This window comes from Myripristis murdjan, chromosome 12 (assembly GCF_902150065.1).
Source record: "Myripristis murdjan chromosome 12, fMyrMur1.1, whole genome shotgun sequence".
Lineage (NCBI taxonomy): Eukaryota > Metazoa > Chordata > Actinopteri > Holocentriformes > Holocentridae > Myripristis > Myripristis murdjan.
In genome coordinates, this window is record NC_043991.1 from 14,812,812 (window position 1) to 14,840,122 (window position 27,311).

General features: G+C 39.5%; 1 protein-coding gene and 1 long non-coding RNA gene across 5 annotated transcripts; both read right to left on the reverse strand.

Moving 5' to 3' along the window:
- Positions 1-717: 717 nt before the first annotated feature.
- LOC115369080 (uncharacterized) lies at positions 718-2,579 on the reverse strand. The gene is made up of 3 exons (XR_003929110.1): positions 2,292-2,579; positions 1,125-1,185; positions 718-892 (listed from the first exon to the last, which is right to left on the reverse strand). It is a non-coding gene; the product is annotated as an uncharacterized LOC115369080 (long non-coding RNA).
- Positions 2,580-5,819: 3,240 nt separating this feature from the next.
- lin54 (lin-54 DREAM MuvB core complex component) lies at positions 5,820-26,122 on the reverse strand. 4 transcript variants are annotated; one of them, XR_003929082.1, is made up of 15 exons: positions 25,997-26,122; positions 23,326-24,110; positions 18,763-18,874; positions 18,529-18,659; positions 17,577-17,732; positions 15,979-16,180; positions 15,728-15,801; positions 15,446-15,640; positions 15,221-15,312; positions 14,035-14,106; positions 13,597-13,699; positions 13,365-13,502; positions 13,009-13,211; positions 7,839-12,220; positions 5,820-7,800 (listed from the first exon to the last, which is right to left on the reverse strand). XR_003929082.1 is itself a non-coding variant. In XM_030065123.1 (14 exons), the coding sequence occupies exons 2-14, from the start codon at positions 24,082-24,084 to the stop codon at positions 12,019-12,021; spliced, it is 2,412 nt and encodes an 803-aa protein (XP_029920983.1). In that variant the 5' UTR covers positions 24,085-24,110; positions 25,997-26,122; the 3' UTR covers positions 5,820-12,018. The 4 variants fall into 4 exon arrangements, 3 of the variants coding, with proteins under 3 accessions (XP_029920983.1, XP_029920981.1, XP_029920982.1); XM_030065123.1 differs by having other exon boundaries at positions 5,820-12,220; positions 17,577-17,705; XM_030065121.1 differs by having other exon boundaries at positions 5,820-12,220.
- Between the last annotated feature and the right edge of the window lie 1,189 nt (positions 26,123-27,311).

Sequence of the window (27,311 nt, forward strand, 5' to 3'; positions counted from 1 at the left end):
ATGCCTATGGATTTAGAATGGGATGTCATAAAAGCTCCTGTAGGTGTAATGCGTAAGTGGCCTAATACTTTAGTCCATACAGTTCACATATGCTGAGCAAGACAAAGCCTAATTTAGCCGAGCAGCCTGGCAGAACGAGGTTCCTAAAAATACTTTGTTTACCATGTCAGGGTCCCCTTTAAAAGTCACGAATTCAATCCCGTGTTTTACAGCATTACTATCCTGTAGCAGCTCTTTCACATATGTAAAACCCCTCTAATGTATATGAATTAAAGCTCACTGTGTATGCACTGCTTGTTATTATGCATGAGGCTCCAGGCTTTTGATTTTACCCCTCCTGTTACCTTCAAGTTGAGCCCAGTTAAAAACCTATGAATATGAAAAGGGTCCAGGACATTGAGAACTTATGCCCATTAAATTAGGAAAAGAAAGTAGGACAATTAAGGATAAGATGAACAATGCTGTGGTTCATACATATATATTTTACCAATGCATTTAGCAGGTTTTTACCTCAAAGGGAGTTTTTACCTCATTAGGAGCTTTTTTTTTTTTTCCCCCCCGCTGCACCCCCCTTTACACCTGTCACAAATTGGGACTTCTGGTGACTGAGAAGTTCCAAAAAATAATATAAAAACCTGATAAGTGTCACATTGCTCCACAAAAAACACCACCATCTCACCAAGCCTTTATACATTATCAATATCTTAAGTCTTGTGATGAAATCAATAAAAACATGCTCAAAGCAGCTTTATTTTAACCAGTGCAAAACTAGTTCTGCATGATTAAACAACAGATTTAAAATAAAGACAAAATTGTGACTCAAGAATGTTAAAGACAGTAAGATCCACGCTGGATCTTCTCCGTAAACCGGTGTGTGCCTCAGCAGGAGGACCTGGAGGAACAACAAAGACACTGAGGTAAGGTGAAAAGGTTTTTGACACACAAATCACATTTCAATTCGAGTCACGCTTGAGAAATATGAATGATGAATGACAGCACCCTCATAGAAGCTCAAGGCTAATCTTTCCCATTCACATGAATGGGTCAGATGGGTAGTGATTGGTATAATCATTGGGACTGTAATTCACTTCTCACAGTACAGGACAGTGGCAACACACACCGACCTGTCATGTCCACAGAGCCAGGAGACGGTGCTGTTTCACTGCAGCCGTCGTCTCAGTCCATCTGTCAAAGTCAAGACATCCAGTTAAACCTTTTTTATTAGGGCATCGGTGCTGACTTGATCCATCACTAATTTAACAGGGAAAATACAGGGGATTGTATTCATCGTATTCATTAATGGGCAACGAATTGTAGCATTTATCAAGTATATAAACAATGCAATTAATATTAGGATTGTAATGGTTCAATAAATCCATGGTTTCGTTTGTATTGCAGTTTCTGGGTCACAAATTTGTTTTGTTTTGTACATTAACAAACAAACAAAAAACACTACCATTTCTAGTGTTTTCTTAATTGAGAGATTTGGGATAACATCATGAAATCTACAAATATTAAAATATGAGGCAAAATCTACTTAATTATTTAAAATTAACATCAAAATACTTATATATAGTATATTCATTAAATCTTCAGCTAAGTGTGTTGTTAGATGGCTCTCATACAATTTGTAGGGTGTATTGAGTATTGAACAATTTGGATTTTTAAGGTTCAGCGTTACACCCTTTACTAATATACAAAATTAAGAAAAATCAATCAACAAATATATCTAAAATAAAAAAAAAAACATTTCAATCTTTCCAAGCTTCAAGGATTTATCTTGTTTTGCTGTTTCTCATAGTGCATCATCTTGACACAACTTATCCCAGAAAAAACATGCGTTATGTCTGTGTATTTTTATGATCTTTCATCTTTTTATGTCTCCTTTTTCGCTTCTCTTCCATATTGCACATTTATGTAGTTCTGACTCTTAATTTATTGATGGCTTTATATTAGATTGCATAGAAAGCACACGAAATATAATCATTAAATATAAAATAAACATAGCAAACAACCGCACGTGGGACTGTTGCATAAATTCACATTACATGAGGCGGGCCTGCAGCAACCTTGATGGATCAGAAACATCATTTGATGCTGTTTAATAAACTAAAACGCTACATGCTACAAACTACGGAAGCCCTGACGAGATCGCTTAGCTTTAAACTCTCAGGTATAAAGTTGTCCGTTTGAGATGCTTTGCTTATCGCGAACATTAACGCTTGGTAGACTATCTCAGGTTACTTGTGCAGATAAATAATAAAAATGATGAGATTTAAGTGTCAGCCCACCTCGCTGTCGGACGCGGCGGCCACGTGGAGAGCTGCGGTGGCGGCTCCTGCGCTTCTTTCGCAGCCGCTCCGCTCGCCGTGTGCAGCTTCAGGAGACCATGGCGACTCCTCTTCAGCGAGGCTGTGCAAAATAAGAGTGCGTTTTCATGCGGCTTTTCGGGTCATAATGCCGCTCTCCTCTCCAGAAGCGCATGTCTTCTGGGTCTGCCACCTCGACCTGCTCCGGAACTAATCTCGTTACGCTCGTTGCGTCAAAGATGTCGTAAAACGCCCGTGTGTAAAATTAGACCGTGACGTTTCCGCAAAACAGGCCCGTCCCTAGATCCTCTGGTGTCCGGCAGACAGCCAGGGGGCCTGAATTTTATACCGGAGCCCTGCAGGGACTGATTTAAGGCCCAAAGACTCACTTGAGAACATACACATAAACCAAACTGTTCCTTAATAAATAAATAAAATAATCTGGCAGCTCTGTGAGGTTTGTCAGGAAAACCGAAGGCATTTAACACGATGTAGTGAGCTGAATAAGACTCTATTTAACTATTTTGTAAGAAGAGTTGGTTTGGTTTTATTGCTACACACTCATAAAAATAATAATTTTGCACCTAATAGAGTAAGTAAAGAATAATGTAAAGAATGATCCCACTGAAAACCAGGCAAGTTGTACAATAGGTAGAAAGTTGTGGCAGTGTAAGAAGTTTGATTTCTGTTGCCCACTTCTGCTTGTCATTGATTTTCTTTCCCTTTTGCAGTCATACATTTTCAAAAAGCTTTCAACCCAGCCTACTTTATCATCTATTTGTGTGTCCATACAAGCTTATTTGCTTTGTAGTGAATCCTGGAGTCAAGAGTAGCGCCAGCTGTGCAGCCCTCACTGACCTCACACCCCCTGTGGAGGAGCAGGTATTGAGACTTGTTGGATCTGGCAGAGCCCAAATGGTCCCAAATGTGTCACCCCCCACATGATGGGGTTAAATTAGATAACAGACTCTGAGGGTCCTGGGATGACTGGGGGAGACATGTGAAGGACCCATAGTTACCTTATACACATTTGTAGGAAAGTCTTACTGGCTTTTTTCCCTTAGATTTTTCCAGTGACAGTGCACACTGATGAGTATTTCTGTAAATGCATCAGGCCGATTTTTAGCAACAGTCTCTGGGCAAAATGGAGAACGCCATTAAAAACAGGTAAAAAATAATTTTCATGTCAAGACATAAAGCACACTAATACTTAGATGAGCACAATTGGGAGAAAGACGGGAGCAACGCATAAACGACATGCAGTTAGCACAATAAATGCAGGAAAATAATACACAGACAAGGAATATATACAATTGGACCAATGCTACTCCAACAAGGGGTCAGAGCACCACAAACTGTGCAGCTGAAGCCAATTCTGATGGAATAATATTCTTGTCCAGGACCTTTAGTGTTTGCTTGTATATTGATCGAACAGGTTTAAAAGTTGTTTGAGGAGAAGATTGACAAGCAGTACGTTACATGTGTATGGAGCCCTTCTGGGATCAGCTGAGGAAAAGGAAAGACATGTAAATACGTACTCTTGGTTTAGAAATTTGTGCTCTTGGATTCATAATCCATGCCCTTGAGTTTATGAATCCATGCCCACAAATATGTAAACTGTGCTCTTGAATTAAAAATCCGTGCCCACAGTTTACAAACTGATGTGAGAGTACACATTTACACACGGGCCTTCAGTAAAGTTGGGCTGCTCCAGTGATTAGATTGCTCAAGTATTTAAATGGATAAATTGAGTTTAGTTAATGGTGTGGCATGGTTTACATATACAGTATGCATCGTAAATGTGAGATTAGGATCAGAATGATGACCAAGATGTTCCAAGTTAGATACCGATGACAGTTTTAGTCAAACACATAAACTGAAAGTGGATGGTTAAAAGTTGTTTTTTTTTTTTTTTTTTTTTTGTAAAACATAAAAATTTTTTTTTTTTAAGTTGCACTGTAGGCACAACTCACCAAGCCAGTCGGAGACTTGTCATTATTTCTGAATGTCTGTCAGCAGCTAGTTCTTTTTGCATGAACATAAATTACTGTACTATCTGCATACATGTGTCCATTTACCTAAACAGACAGGTATTTATGAAGACTGAAGAGCAGTGGTCCCAAAAGTGGTGCCTTGTGGCACCCCAAATATCATTGTTCAGGGAAGTTGATGTTACATTTACCTCAACACACTGGGATCTATTATCAATGAAAGCTTGCATCAAGTGCAAAGCATCTTTGGAAAAAATGAAATATTGACAACTTCCTCATAAGGGTTAGTGTTCAGTGTCAAATACTTTTTTTTAGGTCTACAAGAACACAGCCAACGCCTCGTCGATCTTGGAGTTAGTGTTTTCTATAAAATAGTGCAAGGCCGCTTCTGTTATATTCTTTGCAATGGTCAATTAAGTGTTGTGCAAAACAATTCTCAAGTTATTTTAGATGTAACAAGGCAGGGTACCTATTGGTCATGGTATCAGGCATAGGGTAGGACTGGGAATACAAATAACTTTGTACCAAACTGCTCATTTAATTGCCTCTTCCTTCTTCTGCTGTAACTTCAAAGGGTGACAGATGGGAAACGAGCTGATATGCAGATGGATTCTGTGTCACTTGCAGAGGGTGAGCTCCTTTGGCCAGACAGCCATCTCAGTTTTCTCTCTCTCTCTCACACACACACAGCTTGTAAATACATTGAAAACATGGATGACGCACCGTCAAGCATGTGAATATAACTAATACCCACCCACCCACATTACAACCATCCAACTGCCTGCCTTTACATTCCAAGATGGTTTCCAGTTCTGATCCCGTGCTGCTTGTGCTACTGTTTATGTCACTACTCTTCATCTGCCTTCGAACATGTTGCCTATTTTGTTCACTTCAACCCTACTGCACTTAGTACCTTTTTGTACTTAAAGTATTGTTTGTGTTCTTGTCTGTTGTTTTTTAATGTTGGCTACTACTACTGTTTCTGACTTTTTTAAAACTCCGTGTCACTCACCTCTCTACTTGCATGTGAGTTTGCCATTGTCTGCATTTATATCTTCTTTTAACTGGCATTAAAGAGCTAACGCAAGGACTACAGTTGGAAATTAATCTGTTGGCTAAAACTGGCACATTTACAGAAATGTTAATTAATGTGCACTGTCCCTGTGAAATACATAAAAAAAATATAGCAAGGATAGCAAGATAGTGGTCACAGTGCTAAATTCTCATAACCTTTTTGCCTTTTTTCCAGTTACATTTCTGCAAATATCAGGGACAAAATCACTAGCAATGAAAGGCTAATACTGTCTATATTGGTGCTGCTAAACTACAAGCAGGAATTTGGGGTTGGGTTTTTTTTTCAGAACAATATGCCAAACTGTGACAGCAGGCAATCTACAGTTACAATTTACAATCTGTGACTGGAGTAGCGTTGTCAAAATACCAAAATTTTGATGAGGACCACCAGATATCATGGGTCCAAACTAAAAACGATGACACAAAAAAACCTTAAACACATAAATATTCTACATAAGAGTTACTTGTTTTATATGCAATAATTATACAAGCCAACATTGTTGTACATGATTTCCTTTTCCATCAGCTGATTATACAGGAAAACTAAACTACAAAAGGTGTTTCCTGTAAGACATCACATGGTCACACTGCTTCCCCATTTCACGCAGGCTATAACCAAGACAGCTTGGTTGTATGAATGGAGCAGGCATTATCTTCAATACTTTTATCTATTTCTAGTGAAATTCTGAGCATTCTTTTTTTTTTTTTTTTTTTTTTTTTTTTTGTACAGGAACAGATGTGTCAACTGAGTGACCGTTTTACCCAAGCTCACAACGGGAAATGTAATGAGAGGTACTTGTACAACAAAACAAAAAGCCATGACTGAAATCAGGTACCTCAGTGTGCTACACTTCCCCAGACTGGCATTTTGTGCACCGCTATTGTGGGCAGTGCCTCTGTCATTTATTGCAAATCATTTTAGCCTAAAATGCCAACAATTTTACAAGTCATAATTCAGTTTTTACTGTTAAAAACTTTGGAAGAGGCCTGCACTGACAAACTTTATAGTAGAAATTTTAATTCAACATATCTACAATGCAATTTTTTACTAGTCTTACTAGTATTACTAGGTCTATATGATCATATATATATATATATATAGCAATTTTGACCAAGGGTACCACATCCAGACATCATGTCAGCAGATAAAACCTATAACACAAATATGAAAATTTGATCTGGCACACATTTTGTTTAAAAGTTTATATGCATATAAGCCCATGGAGCAGGCTGGTTAGTAGTGTATAGAGTATACACTCCTACTTACTTTTAGTAAGTCTGTCTTACTTTTAGTAAAATCCATCTGTAATTAAATTACAGATATGCAACTCAATCCTCACTTGTAAAAATATAATTGACTAGTTAAAGCTAACTAATGGGTTCTTCAGTTCTTATTCTGGGCTGTTGGAATTATATTTTTACTAGTAAGAGAGTCATGACTTTTAAGTGAAAAGCCCCACGATGCATGGTGGACGAGGTGAGGTTGTACCTAAAATCTAAACCTCCTTCATGTTCTGCCGTTATGTCTTTAATGATGATGTATTATTGTATTAAGTATTCTGTTCTTTAGCAGTCTGATCAGTGGGGATACAGAGTTAGACTAACTACAAGTGTTTTACAGGCACAGGCTTCGCCTTCATCAGGAGACACGTGGATAGCTACACTGATGATGGAGGTGGTGCCACACATGCAGCCCTGCCTCGACATTGAGGGCACCTGGAGCTTTGCAGCGATATCTGTCATCCACATAAATTGTGAAAGTGCTTCCCAGCTGTTACTGCATTCAGCATCATCACAAGTTCATTCAAATCATGTTATCATTTTATGAAAAGGTAGTTTGCACTGGAAACTATTGTTAAGTCAGCTAGAAAACATGAAAACAGAAAAGTATAAACACCTGGTTTGATATGTATGCATACATGGTAATGTAATTCTCAAGCAACTGCTTTCCCACCAGACCCCATCAACAGAAAAAAAATATTTTTGAAATCTGAGCCCCCGAGTATAAAATATTTATCCCATCCCTTTTAGTATTGTTTTAAGGCATTTTTGCGTTATCAGACAGGACAAGTAGGGTAAACTCGATAATTGAGTGCTCCTATTCCATTATCATTATTTTAAATACTGTCAAATGCCATCATCATACTTCAGAAACTGTTTCAGTCAGGGTTTTAGGAGCACCCTCAGTCTGTGTGAGAAGATCTTATAAAGGTCTAACAAATGGTATTCATCCTGAGGTGAGTAAATTCAAACTTCTACAACTCCAATTTTAGGTATCTATGACTGAATATCTTCAAATCCAGTAAAGTCTGATACAGCTCCACCTCCTCCTCCAACGCCAAGAATAAGATGCAGCATTTTGTCCATTTGGGCCATTAAGACTGACCTCGCGCTCACTTCACCATTCAACCCAATTCTCGTAATACCTCTGACCTTACCACCTTACTGTTCCTGCATTCAAGACCATATAAAACACTAAGAAATCAGTTCATCACTTCGTCCTGGTGGAAAGGAAATGCGGGCATAACTAATGTTAGCAGAAGAGCAGCAGAGTGAACAATAGGGGTGCAGACAAAATGGTATCAGGGAGGACATCAGGTTAACAGGTTCTTACTCGTTGTGTGTGCTCATACGCAAGCTAGAGCTTGCAGCCTGTGCATGTCAATTCATCCAAAATAGCTTCAGCAGTTTTATCATGAGCCATGATGACTTGTCACCTTTTCCAAACAAAGCAATGACACCAATGTGAACAAAATATAGTGATGTCTGCCTTGTTTCTTTCGCAGTTTTCCCCCCCCTCAACTGTTTTCATCAGTGGGAATTTCACACATTCTAAAAATGTCTTAAGGAAGAAAGCAGTCAATGTTTTGTTGAATTCAAGTAAGTTCAGTTTGTTTATCGACTTTGCCAACTAACTTGACTACAAACAGGCTTAGGGCAGTTTTGTATTACAGCACCATCAGGCCAGCATGGACGGATCAAGTGAGGACTATTTGCATTGAGTTTGCTCACTTGTCTTGTTAGAAGTAAGTGTTGGAACTGTGACTTAACTAGTCATTTGTCGTTTTATGTTTTTTTTTCAGACAGTACAGTACAGTGCAGTGAGCAGGTGACAACACAGACCATAACTAGGCTGTTGGCGTCAACAGAATCATTCCACAACATGTTCAACTTTGCCAATGCAGACATGTTCCAACTGTTTGGAGCAGTTCTGTATGGTGGAAGCTCTCTGCATGATGTATTACACATGTGCCCACCCAACTATTTACTGCTGGATAAGGCCTAATATTGCCTCTATTTTTTTAGGTTTGTAATGCTTCATTCTAACACTTTGAAGCATTATATGCCACAATATTACCTCTCACAATGAGCACTTGGTAAAATAAATATCAAAATATTGTTCTGTATGCCTGTGAGTAGACATACTGATTACCAGTGTTACTTTTGTTAATGAAAACTAACAAAACTAAACACAAGACTATTGTTTTAAAAATAATCATCATTAACTGAAATAAAAATAAAAAATAAGATTTAGAGAATTTTTTAAAAAGAAAACTTTACTCAGTTCTTGGCCCAATACTTCTAAAATCCTCCTTTACCTCAGGTATGGTGTGCTACATTTTTAAAACGGCTGTGATCAAGCTGTGTCTTAAAGAACCTAATCTTGATCCTGAAAACTAAATAACTACACAGCAATCTTCCTTTCTTTTCTAAAATACTTGAAAAATTATGGCCATTCAACTCTAATTCCATAATGTCCACCAACAATGAGGGCTGTGACCGTATACATTTTTTATCCCCACGGATACGGCGGTTTACATGCCAGTCTTGGTCTCGAGTCAGACTAAATCGCCTTGTTGGTCCTGCATACACTGGATGCTGGCTAGGAAAATTCACCTCTACTATGCCCCTGATTGGCAAACTCTAACCCTATCTCAACCCTAACTAATGAGGGCAATTACTACCAGCCAATCAGAGGCAGAATAGGGCAAGGATATTTATTCTCACTTTGAGTGGGGGGCCAAGGCTTAGTATCTCCAAAAGTACTGAGCGACTTGTAACCAATGTCAACCTGGGGGATTTGGGAACGCTGAACATGCCAGTCTTGGTCTTGTGTCTGTACAACCCTCTGTTCTGGAGATATAAAATTTGACATTTCACTTATCTCTGGAACCAAACCTCATGGCGAATCTGAATCAAGGTTTGCCTGGTTTTTCAGGGACTCTGGACAAGCTGACCTTGGTTCCATGTCTGTGTAACTTTCTGGAGATTAGCTAGATCCTATCCATATCCTTTCCCCCATATGTTAAACTGACTGTCTCTCACCCCTTACGAGCAACTGAAAAATTTTACTTCTCCAGAAGCCCTCGAACACAGGCTGGAAGACCGCCAGTGATAATAGCTTTAATAACTGTAATTTGCACCACAAATAAATAAATTCATTTTAAAAATGTATCCCTCAGTAAGAATCACATGACCACAATATTGTGGTAATCTGGTTGTTGTCACAGCCCTACCAATGATCTTTTAGAACCACTTCAGTTTAGCTTTAAATGCGCTCACTCCACTGAAACTGCTCTCACAAAGGTGGTCAGTGATATTCTACCAGCCATGGATTTCATTTTTTTAAATTACTAAATATGACTGCAGCTTCTGACACTGTTGATCACACCATTCTTTTAGAGTGCCTTGACAACTTCATTGGCATTCATGGTTGGCACTGTGTTTATTACGGTAATGCAGTATATATACAATGTTGACTTTGGTGTTCTCAATTTTTAGGCTTCCTCTAGCTGAATTCATCTGTTGTTGTGACACCAACTTTCACTGTTATGCTGATGATACCCAGATCTACATACCCATTAAACACAATGCCTGTTCTCATTTACTCAACACTGAGTAAATCAAAGGCTATCAAAGTTCATCCCTTGTTGTCTGTGCATGCAATTGTCACGTCTTACACGTTTGTTCTTTGATTCATGCCTTATCAGTTTCTTTCATGTATTTACCCTTATTGTAATATCTGCCTTATTCTGTTTTTAGTTAGATTTGTTATCATTGGATTAAATTTAAATGACTATATTTGATTTTAACAAACAACTAACCACTCAACACCCAATGCACTCTTAGTCTGCGTGGAAGGGGGTTCTCGTTCTCGGTGATGCTTCCCAAGATTTCTTCCATTTCCCTCCCTTTTGGCTCCTCTATTATTATTATTATTAGTAGTAGTAGTATTACTGTTATTTTGGGGTGATTTTTTTTTTTTTTTACCATTATGGGGGTTTAGGTCAAGGGGTGTCATTTTGCTTCACATATTCAGTTGGCCTGTTGAGCCCACTGAGACTGTTCACAGTGGTTAAGGGCTCTAATCAACTACACTAAAACTTCAATGTGTACGACAAAGCAACCTGATTTCTGACCACAGCAAGTGTGTCATAATCACTGAGGATAAAATTTGTGGAACTAATCTCAAGGGGAAGTAACCCACAAAATTTAAAAGTGCATTTAAAGAGCACACACTAAGAAGCTAATATTAACTAATTGCGTATAAGTGACCTTTAATCCTACCCGAGAAATGTGTATAATGAACAACACAGAAACAAGACTAATGCTAGAACTTTTTCAGAAAATGAAATTGAAAACGAAACCTGTAAATGCACCTTGAATACTAGAACTTAATTGAAACTGAAATCTAAAATCCGAAAACTACATAACAACTAAAGTCACCCTGCTGATTACATAAGAGTGCACTCAGTAGATCTCCACCAGGCGTGTTGTTTTACCATGGCATGCATATCTGGACAGGAACAATTCCAAAACCCAATTCCTAAACCCTTTTTTTTCCGCCTATCAGGACAGGGGAAAATACGGAGTCATTGTCTGCGCATCTCCCCTTCTCAGGTGCTCTGACTGAGGAGTTAGCACTCAATTGTGGTATAAAACAGGTTAGCACTCAATTGCAGTATAAAACTGATTTTTCAAAGGTTTTGAATCACTGCAACCACAAGAGCTCCTTGATTATACAGTCACAACTGTGCACAAAAAATATCAGGCTCAGCAGTATGTGAGATTAGCTGCAGACAGATACACGCACGGACAGATAAACATGAACAAATGCATGACGCTTTCCATCTTGCCGCCTGGCGGAGATAAAAATGAGCTTACAGACATTTTGAACAAAATTTTAAAAATGGGAGAATAAAAGTTGGGGTAAAACTCAGAGAACTGATGAGGCCAAGTAGGGCCCTTTCAGTTCTCTGCTCTGTTCCTGCTCAACATTGCCCTGCTCAGTTGATTCATTCTTGTCCATCACATCCATGTGAACTGATGTGATGAAAAGTTAGAGGGTGGTTCCATCAAAGAAGTTTTAGCTCAATCCATTTGCCCTTAAATGTTTTGCTTACAAAGTAGGTGAACAGTGCACATGACTGTTCCATTTTTACAATTCCAGCTGGCCACAGCTTGGCCAAGGCAGTGCAACTCATCTACTGTCAATAGTTCTGCCTTTTGATGAGGGAGACCCTGCTCTTCCCTGCAAAGATAAGCCTGAAGGGTCTGAAACACAGAACAGGTATATCCATTCCTCTGCACCCCCAGGGATGGCTAAGGGTGGTTGGTATGTAGGGAGCACCAGAGAGCCTGGCCTAGCAGTTGATGGAAGCACAGTCTGTTTTGGCTTTCCCCGCGGAGCTGATTATCCTCATGAGGCAATGTCCAAACTCCTCCAAGATCAGCCTCTCTGCTTGGGCCTGAGGCTGATGACTTAGCTCCGCCTGTTTCGCCTGCTCAATCAGACACTCGCATGTTGCTTCAAGCACCTCCTTCGTCACAAAAGTGTAAGGCAGCCTGCAGGTAACAGAAATACAGAATTGGGAAGAAAACACATCATTTTCCGTTATCAACCAGACTCCGGTTAGCCAATCAGTTACTTGTAAATCGACTTGATTTAGCCTAGGACTCTTTCTCAAATGACCTAAGAGAAGAATAGGCTTTATAATAAACGACTGCTGAACAATGGTTCCACTAGAATGAATGAAATTATAGTCACCTATTTTATGTTTTACATTTTATATTATATTTTATACAACTGCAAAATTCATGACCAGGCCAAATATGGAATTGAGGATCAGATAAATGTCATTAAAAAACTGTCTGATTATTAATCTTACGCATGACTTAACTTTAACATTGAGCGCTCACTCTACCTTATCGACTGTTTCCGGGAGAAGGATTTTTTTCCCTTTCAGAGCAATGGGCTCGCTCCTACCTTTACTCTTTAACTGATCAGACTGGAGAGTACCATGAGGCTCACATGAGATGCATTTTTGAACGCAGCAGTTGCTTTTTTTTTTTTTTTAAACAATTTTCAATTGTTTGGTCGCAGTAGGCACACGTCTCCTGATGCACTGCTGTCATTGGTGGCAGCATACTGTCACCAAACCAACTGTTCCAATGCTCAAAACTGATCTGCAGATGTGAATTTGTTCTTGGTCACTTGAAGTAATCAACATTAAGTGCTATCTCTAAATTATGCCAACTTGACAGACAAATGGAGGCGCACATAGGAGTTCCCAGTGATACATTAAAAAAATGCTCCTCTAACGTAATATCCCCATTGTGCAGCAGAATATTACCTTCCGCCTCCACTTGAAATAACAGGTGCGGTCCGCATGAGTAGGTCTGAGATTTGTGAAGAAAGCTTGGTCTTGGCTGCAGTCTGCTGCTGTACCCGAACTTCTGCAGCATCAGCCAAGTGCATCAAAGTCTTCCTCTCTGGGCTCTCCTCAAAGTTCTTGCAGCCAATACACTTACAAATGGACGAGCACATGATCTTTGCCTTCGGTGAAAGAGAAAAGACATCAGGTTGCACCTCAGCAGTCCACTGTCAATGTCTGTGCCAGTGTCGGTGTGATGTCAGAAACAAAAGCAAAATTTTGCAATGGTACATTAATACAATTTCTGTTAATACCCTGGGAAAATGAAAACCCACCTCGTAGCACTCGCAGTAGTTCTTCAGGCATCCTGATCGTTTACAGTTGCAGCCTTTACTGTGTCTGCGGTCTGACTCCCCGTCTTTCCCTTTGCCAATTTTAGGTTTGAAGGCCTCAGGATTGCGGTCCAGACATGTCTATCAAAACATATCATATTAACAGTTTCAACTAACATCAAACAATTCAGTCCAATTACACAGGTCACCAATCAAAACTGGACCATCACCTCACCTTAATGGCTTTAAGTCGTTCTGTTTCGTGTTCCAGGTTATTAAAGCAATTGTTGCAATTGCAGTTATTGCAGAACTCTCCATTTGCAAAGCAGTCACAGTATCTGGAAAAACGAGAGTTTTACCAATCAAAACTGTCTGAATGTGCCAGAACTGGCAGCCCTATATCAGTAAATCCTTGCTCTCTTCATTCTTCATTTCAATAGAGGGGAAAAAATATACACACAAAAGGTTTGGACTTATCTCCATAAGAACACACACATTAAGATTAAATAAAAAAATAAATAACCTTCCACAGAAATGAATAAATCAAAGTATAAAAGAGGAAGACTTATTTCTACACAAAATGTACATTCAAGACACAGAGACAAGTTTTGTCAACTTTTCATAACACCAGTAAAGACAGACAGTACACTGGCTGGTTTGCAGTTACACTTACAGTTTGAGACACTGTGACTTGGTGCAATTACATGGCTTCCTTGGTCTTGAGGTTGTTTCTGCCGTTGACAAGCTGTGAACCAACAAATGATATTGTTTGCATCAGAATAAAATCAGAGCCAATTAACCAATAAATAATATAGTGGACTTTCCATACATTTTTAATTCTATAACAGATTTCAATTTAGCTAGTTTAGAGTGTGGGTTTGATAGTTTTTGTTTCAATTTTATTTATTTATTTATTTTTTTGAAAATGTTTAGTTTTAGTTGACTATTATTTTGTTTCAGTTGTAGCTTTACTATTTTTAGTCTTACTTTAACCCATTTAACCCAGTGTAATTCCAAACACTGTTTTCTTTTCTTTCTAGTATATTAACACGATTTATTCAAATTGTGATAGTGTTTGCAATACTGCCACCTCCTCCAAGGGCAGAAGATGCTCACGGCTCAATCTGTCATCTTAAAAAGAAAACATAGCTTTAGTTCAGTTCTTGTCCTTTGGGTTTTGTTTGTTTGTTTGTTTTTAGCTTGTGAACATGTTCTTGAACAATAGCCTTAATTTTAGTTTACAATTAGGGCATTTACATGTACTTTAGTAATCTGTTTTTCCCAGATACAGCAGTTATCCAATTCTTGAACTGCCATGTAAACAAGAAACCAGGTTTCCGTAACGGGTTAAGGGCTTAGGGGAAACCCAGTGAAACCAGATCACTGGACTGTGTAAACTCTTTCTTGGAATTCTGAATACCAACTGTACATTGCTTGGGAAAATACTACTTCACCAGGTCTTCAACATGGTCGCTGAAGAATGATTAATTATTTTCATTATCCATTGTCGAAAAATGTAAGGAAACAAAGGGGGAAACCAAGTACTGTCCTATCTAAAGCGCGGCTTCTGAGTAATGAAAGTAATGCAAGACGTGAACACATTATCCAATTTCCTGCCCTAACCTGGTTACTCACAGTAATATGGTTTCTTGTGTACCTGTAAACATAGTTAAACCATGCCAATTAATAATTAATTAATATCAAATGAAGAGTACTCCGGGTTTAAATTAAAGGGTCTGGTTTTTTTTTTTTTTGTTTGTTTGTTTGTTTTTGCTTTGTTTTTGCACAACATTAACACAAAAGTCTATTAGGTAAATAGACTTCATAGTTACACCTTGTGTCATTATGTTCCTCCTTACCCATTGAGTGGTAGTCTGGCCTGAGACTGGATACCAGAGCAAGCAGGGAAACCAGAGCTACTTGCCAGGGTCACATACGGTGATTGCTGGAACTAGAGGAGGGGCAAAGAAAGCAACAGTAACAGTAGACACACTAAAACAACACAGAATCAAACTCCTTTTGCTCACAGTAATTGTGCATCTCATACACTACTGACCAAGTATATTTGATAAAACACCACTAACTTGTGTGACATATTGTGCTGGCACAACTGCATAGCCCACATTCCCGCCCCCAGGAGCTGGTGCAAAAACAGTGCCTGGAGGTAGGTTGGTGAAATTGGGCTGGATTGGTAAGGGAGTTGCAGGCATGATGAGGCGTTGCTGGGGATGACTGGTGGTCACAACCTGAGCCGTTGATGTCAAAGGCTTACGGACCACCTAAGGACAAAATAAATATTGAATGCAGCTCATTTTATGGGGTGCTTTGAATTAGTGCTTGCAAAATTTGTGTAACAAGCAAGTCACCTGTTTCATGGTCTGTGCCTGGACAATCGGGACAGACATCCTCACTGCTCCTGTATTGACCACCATTGGTTTAGCTGTGGGACATAAGCATCATAGGATGTTATGTAAAAGATTCCTGATCTGCCTTTACTCCTAACCTCTAAGATGTAAAACAACTTTTAAAGACACAGTAAGTGAGTAATGCAGTAAGTGGAAACTGAGTCTTTTATTAGGCTATACAATTGGAGTGAAGAGGCCTGTAGATATGTGACCTGGTTGTATGGAGCTTGTGCTGGGACCACTGGTCTGTCCTGTGCTGCTGCCTGTGGTTGCTGTGACAAGGCGGACGTAGTGGAACCTGCTACCTGGCACCTGAATCTGCTGCACATTCGGCTGGGTGGCCAGGGGGATGATGGTCTTGAACTGGGAGCCACTGACACCCCCCACAGCCACTGACTGCAATGGTTTTATATTCTGAAAAAGTGCAAGTGAAAGGAGAGACAGAGTATTGAGTGAAAAAGAGAGAATAACATGATACAAATTACAGAAAACGGTATTCTCGCAAATTTGCATATTTGTCTTTAATGAATAAGGGAGTAAATAAAAATAAAACCATAAGGGACACGGACCATGCTGAATACATTTTTGTGGCTTTCTTCTGCCCCTCCATGCGCCAGATCACAAAAAAAGTGTTCAGACTTTCCTAGTCTATACCACATAAACTGAACAGTTTTTTCCAGTTTGCTTGTTTTTCTTGGACCATTAGACAGCCATACCAGGGTTTTCCCGTTGCACTTGACAGGCTGACATGAACACCCTCCCATGTCTATGACGTCCTAAAAACAGCCACATTGCATATTTCTTTACTTTCACTGAGACAATTTAAAATTTTTGTCCTACCCTGACACCTGCTGGGCAACAGTGACATCACGCTCAATGAGGAGCAAATTATTCTGAGAGCATCACACAGTGAGGAAAGCTATCCCTTACAACTTCAAGTACAAGTCTGAGCAAAAACATTAGTGAAGAGCGGCGGCTGATGCCAATGTGGACAAATAATGACGGAAAATGATTCAAATGTGAAACCAATTAGTGAAAACCTACATCTATAAGCAATCCCACTGTTCAGCTGCACTAAACACAATTAGCTAACTGTGCTGTCTGTAACCATTCCATGCTAACCTGTTCCCAAGTGGAAATGCCAATGAAAGTTACTCTCTGTGCTCAGAACTGTTTGGCCCAACAATGGAAAGGAGGCTTAACAATTCATTTGTCGCTTACCTTCTGCAGCTTTGCCCCATGACTGACAGACTTGACTCTTCTAAGGTGGTGCTATCACCTTATGTATGTCTTCATTTTGACTGTGAGTAAAGTCTAGTCAATCATTTTCACACTCCAAACAAACCACCCGTATTTACTTCATGGCTAATGTTTGACATTTATAGCACAAAATCAAGGGCATATAAAGCTTGCCAAATATCCAATTTAGCGGACAAATTCATTCATCAAAGTGGAGAGTCAGATTCATCACATTAGCTAATGTTGTACTAACAACTACTATATGCCCCTGATTAAGCACCCAACTCATCAAACCATGTTGTAATTTACTTTATATATTAATTCCATTTTAAATTCCTGTTCAGAACCTGGAATATCTCTGTGATAGCCTTTAAACTCACCACTACCTACTCGAGGAAAACCAGTCGGCAGCAGACAAAGTAGGACTGAATGTGAGGACGGGGCAGGATAGAGAGACAACACACTTGTCAAGAGCACTGATTGGCTGGGAAATTGAGTATACAGTACCGTTCATCACGCCATTTCAAGTTTAAGCTCTATGCTAAACAGTGCTTCGCTCTGTTCATCTCACCTGTGCTGTGGACTGGCTGGACACCACCTTGGCTGGAGATGCAGTTGTGGGCTGCTGCACTGTAAGTATTTGCTGTCCGAGAGCTACATTGACAGGCAGTGTCATTGGCTTCTGAGTGGAGGTGGGGATCTGAGAAGCCACAGATACCACAGTCAGCTGACAGAGACAAGGAGAGTGCAGTATGGTCAGTTACTGTGTGAACCATCAATGGAGGAATAGAGAACAACTTTTCTTTCTGTTCAACAAAACATTTGATCCAATACTTTGGCCGGGGTAACACTTGTGTTTTCAATGCGACTCCTGTCAACTGATCATGCCAGGTCACATTAACTGTCAGGTCTGAACGCTCCGAGATTGGAACTTGCTCGCATCTGGATCTGATCAGCCAGACCACATGCTGAGGTGGCCTGGCTCACACTGAGTTTGGATCTGAGTGAGGTGTGGACAGCATGTGGCCACAAGCCAGACAATTTATCTGTACATAAAATGAAATATATCCATGAGGGATCACTATCCGATCAGGCATGTCACATTTTAACAAGTGTAACCATGGCCACTGATATCCTACGCATTTCCATTTCCCATACAATATAAGTATTTGTGTGACTTGCACAGGTACATTAATAATCTAAGGCTGGATGCACAAAGCATTCTCATGAAGATCCTGAATACACGTCAAAAACTTAGGAAAATTTCTAAGAACAGATGTTCTTAATTTTTTCCAGACATAACCTTTAAAAGAAAGATAAGATATTCTAAAGAGAATATTTAAAAAGTTCTTGAGTATTTTTTAAGAACTGCAATTAAGAAAAAAAAATTAAAAACTGCTATGTACATTTTCATAACAGATTAAGTTCAGGTGCCAATAATGCATTAAGCTGAAAGTTCTTGTAATGCAGTTTTCAAACAATTAAGATTTATTGGTTAAAAAAAAAGGGCATATTGCACTTACCTTGGTGGGAGTCTTGAGGGGTGAAATAGCAATCTTTTTGCTGGACATACTCTGTATGCTAGTGTTGAGGGGCTCGGAAAGAGTAATGGTCCTTGGAGGCAGCACCGGGGGGTTCTGAGTCAGGACCCGTCCTGACATGAAAAAATGGATTTGTTTATTTAAAAGTGAACAAATATAATTGCTCTGAACAGCTCATATTCAGTGTCAATATGAAAATTATGCACAAGAAATTACCTGCGATAACAGGAGAGACTGATCTCTGAGCAGTTAGTCCTTTGCTGTTTACTGTATTAGCGATGATAAACTTTATAGGCGTGGCTGAGGAAACCTGTGTTTTGTTAGTGATCTGTGGAAAAATAATTCAATAAATAATAAATACAATGCACATAAAAAGGGACACATATTCCTATATGAAACTCAAGTTACTGCCACTATGACATGTTTTTTTATGTCCAACATACAGTTACTTTCATTTCCAGAAATGTAGTAATATTCAGAAGTCAGCCTGACAGATCCTAGTAGTCTGATGCCCCCCCATGGTTTACTGTATTTAAAACTACAATATGTAATTTAAATCTGATGTGTTCATTTAATCATATGAGGATTTATTGTAGTAGTAGGATTAATTAATTTTCCAGGAATTAATAAGGCACAAGTATACCTCCTCCTCCAAAAACAAAACAAAACAAAACAAAACAAAACAAAACAAAACAAAACAAAACAAAACAAAACAAAACAAAACAAACAAACAAACAAATAACCCAATACAATGTTACAGGCCGTTGGCATTGTTATTTAGCAAATATTTGCAAAAGTATTAAAAGTTCATAAAGGATAATTCTGGTTATTTTCAACCTGAGCTTTATTTTCCTGGTTTTTGCCTCCCACTAACACCGTATGATTGATTATGCTGTAAATTAACTTTTTTCACTGACAAGCTTCATATACCAGTCGCCAGGACGAGTTCTGCTGTCTAGTAAACACACAAGAACCAAAGCAGTGGACTCAAACAGGTGAACCTCAATAAGTGAATTAAAACATACAATAACGTGCAAACTATAAGCAATGACTATCTATTCAATCTGGCTGGTCAATATGGACTAAAACGGTGTTGTGATGATATTGTATGGATGACTGTTCATGCTTTCATAAGATATTCACACACAATAAACAAACAATCACAACTTATGTGGATATGATGACCAAGCAGGTAGAACCTGTAGAGAGGTCTAAGTTTTAAAAAAAAAATGCATCCCTTTATTGTGATGGAGACTTTAAAGTCAGGAATAATCTAGTCTAGTATAATATCACAATATAAATATAATATTGACACATCACCCAGCTCCAAATCAATCATCCATTGACTGAAACTGCCAAATGTGAAAAAAACATTTACATCAACTTCCTAGAGGTCATTATAAGCAGGATATGCGGGAATTCTCAGAAAACTGTGGTGTCTCCAACCCAGTATCACAAATATGTGGGAGTGGTTCAAAACAAGGAATAGAAACGGCATCTGAACTGAAGCAACACAGTCTGGTTCGGCCTCCTCTGACATGACTTGAACAAAGCAGAAAACCAGCAGCGAGCAAAGTAAACAAGGAAGCACATGGACAATGATTAAAAATAGAAAGAAAAAAAAACAACAACAACAACTATCTGACGCACTATTGTGACTGAAATGTTTTGCTAACTGTTCGATTGAAGCTAATTCAAGAGATATGAACCTGCAGTGTGCTATTGTGTTGAAAAGATCAGTTCATTTAAGTTTTTTATTCTTACTTCCAACAACATCCAGGCTGCTGTCAGTGAAGTACGATCTCAAATGTCATGATGGGAATAACTAGGCAAATAAGGCCCAGGCTGGAAATATTCAGAATTATTCAGTACATATCCTTGTCACCTGTTATGTGTCTGATCTCCGTATTCCCCTTACCACTTCTCAATAACTCACCTAACCTAACCTAACTCTCTGGAACAGTGTTCCCCAGCCAATTCATTTCGCTGAATATCTGGACTGTGTTAACTGGCTCCTGAAGACTCATTTTTATAGGCAAACCTTTCCATAGATCTCTGTAAAAGAGCTTTAGATTACAGAGACAGAGTGGTTGCGCGCATATCCAATCCTGTTTTAGGCCAGGTGCCGGATGATCAGAGGATCACAACGAGAAAGAGGAAGAAAATCCGCACACTGAACACTGAAATCCGCACACTGAATTCCTCAGGCAACTTCCTAGTTGCCTGAGGAAGACCGTTTGGTCGAAACGTCGTCAATAAAGCCTATTGGGAGCTCAAATTCAGTGTGCGGATTTTCTTCCTCTTTCTCGTTAAAGAGCTTTAGATTAACATTGGATCTACATGTCCTCTGTCTGTGGTTTTTAACATTTTTTTTGTTTTGTTTTCATTTTCCACGTGTGAAAAACTTTGTAACTATGTGTTTTAAAAATTGCTATATAAATAAGTTTTACTTAATTACTTACACTGGCTTACATTTTGCTACGATACAGCCAAGTACATACAAGTTATTTCCTCAACATGTCAAGTGAGCTGCAGTTCTGATTTTGCCTCTCTGATCGGTGTGATTACTGCCAGTGTAACTTGACTGTTTGACCAACACACAGGGTCTCTGCAGGTACCACAAAGGTTTATTTAATGCTTTTTAAGAATGTAATAAGTTTAGTAAGTGTAGTAAGTAAGTGGAAGTAAGTGTGTAGTAAGTGTAGTTTTTCTTATTCAAATAAGCATTACAGATATGTGTAAAGGTAATTACTAAGTAACGACATTTGGGCTTCTGCTGAGTTAAGTTTTAAGTAGGAGTAAGGTTGTTACTACTAGTATAATGTGTCAGCTTTGTGCTTCAACATTTTAATAAAAATTATACATCCACAGGAATCATATTAATATATGCTGACTTAAGGTATTGCCTTTAGTCAACAAAATCCAACAAAATTATTTCAAATTTTTTAATAAACTGTCCCGTTAACTACCCAAATATTTTTTGTTGTGGTCCAATTTCAAACACAGCAATGGGCCGTACATAGGGACATTCACCAATCAGTGAATTCAGTTTCTTTGTAGGATACTGTTAGAGTAAAATCCTAGGATGCCGGTTGATTTGATTTTTAGGAGACGCTGAAGCAGCTTTGCGCCGATCTCAACCAAAGACACGGGACAAGTCAGTAAAACCTAAAAAAAAATCTTGTTACATGAGTGATAAACAGCATAATCAGGATCAGGGCAGAGCAAGGATCAACACAGGATCAATGCAGAGGGCTCAGGGCTTTGAAAAATGTCAGGACAGACACAGTTGGCTATTTTTTCTCTGTACAGGCAGGCTAACACTATGCTGCTATACGTTGTACGTAGCTGATAGAAAAGGTTAATGTTATCGTTTCATAAAAAACGCTATATTACTAACAGCCTACAACAGACTTTACACCACTAAAGTAAGGCCAGCTTCTGTGCACAGTCGACTTCAGCCAGGCTGGTTTGTCATAGCATGTTAGGCAACTTTGCCATCACAGTAAAGCACAGAAAGCAGATTTTCAGAAGGTGACTCATATTTGCCTCATATTTTCTTTTCCTTGCAGCTTTTGGTGTAAAACTAGAACAGCCAGGGGTCTGCTTGCCGGGCTACATCCCAAACCATGTTTAATTGTTACCACAATGACTCTTCAGTAATTTAAAAAAATATATATACATGTGTATATTATGACATTAACTTTAGGCTACATGCCTGTCTTTTAGCCCAGCAGACTTATTTCTTTGCCCACAAAGTATAATTTATTGCTTTTATGTTTTCAAACTAGCTCAAAGATGGAATGCACATCTCTTTGAGTCCAATTATATTTATTACTATTATCAATATTATTGTAACTGAAAATATTAACATTAAAATCACCTCGACTATTAACAAAAATAATAGTAGTAGGTCTAGAAATGTGTGAAATAAACAACAACAGCTGATCACAGGAGGAGAGCTGCATGCTTGGCTGAGAGAATTCACACACACCAGCAACAAAAGGTGTTTTCCTTGTTTTTATGACTTTTCGACACTAATGGCTTAAGAAAACTCAACGGAGGTGGACACCATACGGTCTTGGTAACGAAGTGTAAACATTGTCTAAAAAGTCACAAAAAAAGCGTGTCTTGTGCTAAACCACTGTTGAACGACAGACACCCTAGAATCTGTAAGTTCCACACTGTTAAGACGGCCGGGGCAAGAGTTCAGAATTGCAATCAGCTGTTTTTAATTGAAGTTGTCCAAGAACCCTGCACGCCACCAAATGGTACTTAATGTCACCTAAATCCTTTCTGTACGCAGGCCTACATGAGTATCATGGCTGGGGGAAAAAAAAGCTCACTGAAATGCCTTTAGTTCCTCACAACATTAAAGCTATCTTTTTCATGAACTGTCCTGCCAAAACACAACAGATTTGAATGTCAGCTTGGTGGTGTATCCCAGCTCTCGAGATAAATGTAATATAAAAGTTAACTTGAGAGGTTTTTGGGAGGTTACCCACCTGGGATACAGATTTTTTTCCCATAAAACTGCATGACTCAATAAATTTTATTTTATTCATTTATTCATTTTTGTGCCATGATTTATGACTAATAATTAGAGTCTCTTTTGACCAAAAGACATATATTGATGAGTCAATTCTTTTGCTTGTTTTTTCCCCAATACATTTACTGAAATTACACAGCTGTTTACAAATTATATATGCCTATAAAATTATGAAACAACACTAAAATTTGCTTAATATGAAAACAACAACTTAGATAAACAGCTCTCACCTGCACAGTCTTCACTTGCGGGGTCGGCGTAGGCACCTGGCTGGCAGTGCTCCCAATCACAGGCTTCAGCTCAGTCCTTCCCCCAATGGTCACCACCTTAAACTGAGGAGCCTGGGACTTGGCGTCACCTGAAGCCTGCCCAACCCCGGGCTTGCTGCCTGTGCTGGGCAACTGGAACACTATGGGTTGCCCTGACTTCCCTATTGTTCTAACCAAAAATTTCTGGCCTTCCTGCTTCACAGCCTGGGTTGAACTGCTTGCAGACTTTGCAGCTTCAATGGCTTGAGAAGAGGCCACCTTATTGAGGATAATCTGGTGGTTTGCAGCAGAGATGGTAAAAGGAGCCGAGAGCCTTTGTAACCCACTTGTAGTCACGCTCGTCCCGGTCACGCTATCTGTAGTTTTGGTGGTGGCCGTGGAAGTGGCCAGGGTTGGTTTAAGGGTGAGAAGGGATGACGATGCACTGGAGAGTGTGAGAGGAAGCTGGCTTTCAGAGCTGATACTTAGCATGGAGTCCGTGATGGTGGAAGTGGTCAGAGCCTGGGTGTGCTCCGTCGAAGAGGCATCTGAGCAGAAGCTCAAATTTTCAGAAACAACGGGTGTATCTGTTTCCATTGGGATCGGTACGTCATCACCGGACTCTGACTGGACAGCGGTGCCATCGGGTTGTGAGGCGGGCACATCCTCCATTACGATGGCCTCAGTATCCATAATCTCATCAGGAAGGAGACTGTTGAGCTCTGGTGACACCACATCCATGCTTGCAAAATCTCAACTCTCAGTTACTGTTGAAAGAACGATACAGTCAGACACTTGATTGTTACTACATGTTCTGTCACAGTGCTAAAAACATGCAATACAGTTCAATGTCTAAATATTCTTATTACACTGTATTAAATACTTTGCAATACTCAGTTTATACAAGAGACAGCATCCAGTCTGTCTGACCAAATACATCACATATCAAAATACCACATTATGTCTCATATACAAAAAAATATCACAATTCAAGTTTATGCAGCTGCTTGACACAGTTTTTGTTGCTACATATTACCACAACAAAAATAAGGTTTATAGTTCCATAACATAATCATAATACACTAATAAGCATATTTGCCCCATACAAAACGCAATACACCGGCAAAATGTTTTAGATTGAATATCTCCAAACAAGCAATCAAGGTAGTTGGAGCTATTTTGTTAGCCGTGCATTCATAACTTCCCGAAGGCAAAACCTGAGGCTGGAAAACTTTATTTCAAGAATCGCATGCAGTTTTAATTGAAGGGGGATCTACAAAACGTGTTATGGTTTCATCGCACTTATATTGCTCTGACAGCTGATGCTGGGTTCGCTAGGCCGCACCGATCGTCTCCCACTGTACAAATCTTTGTCCTGCCCGACTCCACTCAACATGAACCACCGAAACAACACACAAACACTGTCCATCCCATATGACACAAACTAAACTGCTTGCATCGCTTTCGTCTCTTCAGTCAAAAAAACACCGGTGACACTGTGTTGAGTTAAACAACCTCACAAGAAAACCCACCAGCTCGTCGCGGCTAGAGGCAAGAGTAAGGGAAAGCGACAAGCTGTTTGCTGGCTGCGTTACTATTTCAGGCCGGGGTTGGATTTCGAAAGATCCGCCATTTTTACCTCGTCATCAGCTCAGTTAGCTCCCCGGCTAACATTAAGCTACAGATAATGAGAGAATGCATCTAACATTAGCCTGCCCAGCCTGTGGGATACACCTCAAATCCAACTCAAAACACTGCTAAAAAGGAGCGGATAACAATACAGAATCGCCCACGACTAACAAGTCTCAAACTCTTTTGACAGACTGACAACGTAAACAACGATAGCTTTTAATATTTCTCCCTGCCACTTGAAATGTGCATCCCGACATGAACACTCATCCCTGACTTAGACTTATTTTCACTGCAAATGTCGATTTAGCTACAGCCTCGACTATGTTTTGCTTGGTTATAAGTGACCTGGTGTTATTAATATCACTTACTGTGGCCTTCCAGTTACAAATGGCACAGCCGGTTTAAAGGATGTGTACTTCTGTGGTAACTAACGTGTGATAAATTATAGATTTGTTTTTTTTTCCTGCAGTGAGGGGGGAAAAAAAACTTGGTTATAAACCGAAAAGTGTTGGATGCAACGCGTCGTGACTGCTGAATTATGTTGTCCAAATGTTAAGTATCAGTAAAAAGGTTTAGGTTATGGTGCAGCAATGGCATGAGCATGTTATTAAAAACAACTCCTGAGAGTGCCAGTGTGCATTTCCTTCTCATCTGCGGACACAATAGCTGGCTAACCTGAATTAAAGTTACACGCTCGAAATTATGAACCAAATGCGATGGTTTATTAATGTGTTATTATGCACAGTGGTTTTCTTGATCAGCACTGGCGAATAACCCGAGCCCCGTCGCCCTTGTGCTCTTCCTCGTCGGACTATAAGCTTAACCATCCTTATCATCCTCAGCCTCATCAAGCCAGCCCAGCGGGCAGCACAACTGTACTAGCAAACTTGCTGAGCTTGCTAACACTAGCTAGCTAGCACTACATCATATCCAAACATTAAACACAGCTTTAACGTGTGCTGCTTTGCCGTGGAGGCCGTGCGGCGAGCTATCAAACGTGTCGACGCCGTGTCATGCTTACCGGAATTGTTATGCAGGGGAATGTATCCAGATAAAACAGGCAAAGGAAAAGACGATTGTTCAAAATACCGCGCCGAGCGCCATTCCTCCCTGACATTTCACAGCTCGGCCACGCCCTGCTAACGCGACGTCACGGGCACGTAACGCTTAAAGGTGTAACACAACTTGCATAATATTACGGGCAGTGTGAGGGTGCATCAAAATTTACCACAAAAAAACAAAAGAAAGAAGAAGGATCTCGGCTTATATATACACTACTCACAAAAAGTTAGGGATTTTTGGCTTTTGGGTGAAATTTATGGAAAATATAAAAAGTTCACGCTACAGTGATGTTATATCATGAAAGTAGGGCATTTAAGTAGAAGCATACACTGGTGATTTCCTCATCTCAAACAATTTCTTGAAAAAAAAAAGCCAACAACAGTGGTGGATATACCACAACAAAAAATGTCAGTGTCAATAACTTGTCATGTGCCCTTGAGCATCAATTACAGCTTGACAACGACGTCTCATGCTGTTCACAAGTCGACTTATTGTCTGCTGAGGCATGGCATCCCACTCTTCTTGAAGGGCGGCCCTCAGGACATTGAGGTTCTGGGGTACAGAGCTCCGAGCCTCTACACGGCGACTCAGCTGATCCCATAGGTTTTCTATGGGATGCAGGTCTGGAGAAAGTGCAGGCCACTCCATTTGAGGTACCCCAGTCTCCAGCAGCCGTTCCCTAATGATACGACCTCGATGAGCTGGAGCATCAAACACCTGATGTGAATTTTGCCGTTAAGCTCCTTGTTAGAGAACAGCAACTTGTGCAAAAAGTACTGAACCATTGAACAGTTGGACATGTGCATTCAGAAGTTTACAGAAGGTCACATTAAGTTCACCTGTAAAGGTTATAATGCATTTTAGGTTCATTCTGAAATTTCACCCGAAAGCCGAATATCCCTAACTTTTTGTGAGTAGTGTAGCTATAAGGTGCCTTAGATATGTATAAGTAACGTATTATGTCAACACAGAGAGATAGAATAGATAGAAGTAGAATCAATAGATTAGAATGAAGCCATATGTTTGCATGCACCAGTATTTCACTTAAAAGAAGGACACTTTAACATTAATATGTGGGTCTGAATGCTATGTGGTTGTGATTATTAGGGCTCAAAGTGCCTCATGCTTGGACGCCTAATAATACAAAGAATTTCACAATTTTTGCATGAAATTTGGTGTGCACAACATCCCTGGATGCCCTGCACAGAAAATATATAGAGGCCCAGTGGTCACAGAGGTATTGCTATGAGAAAGGGGCTGGAATATCGTCCGTA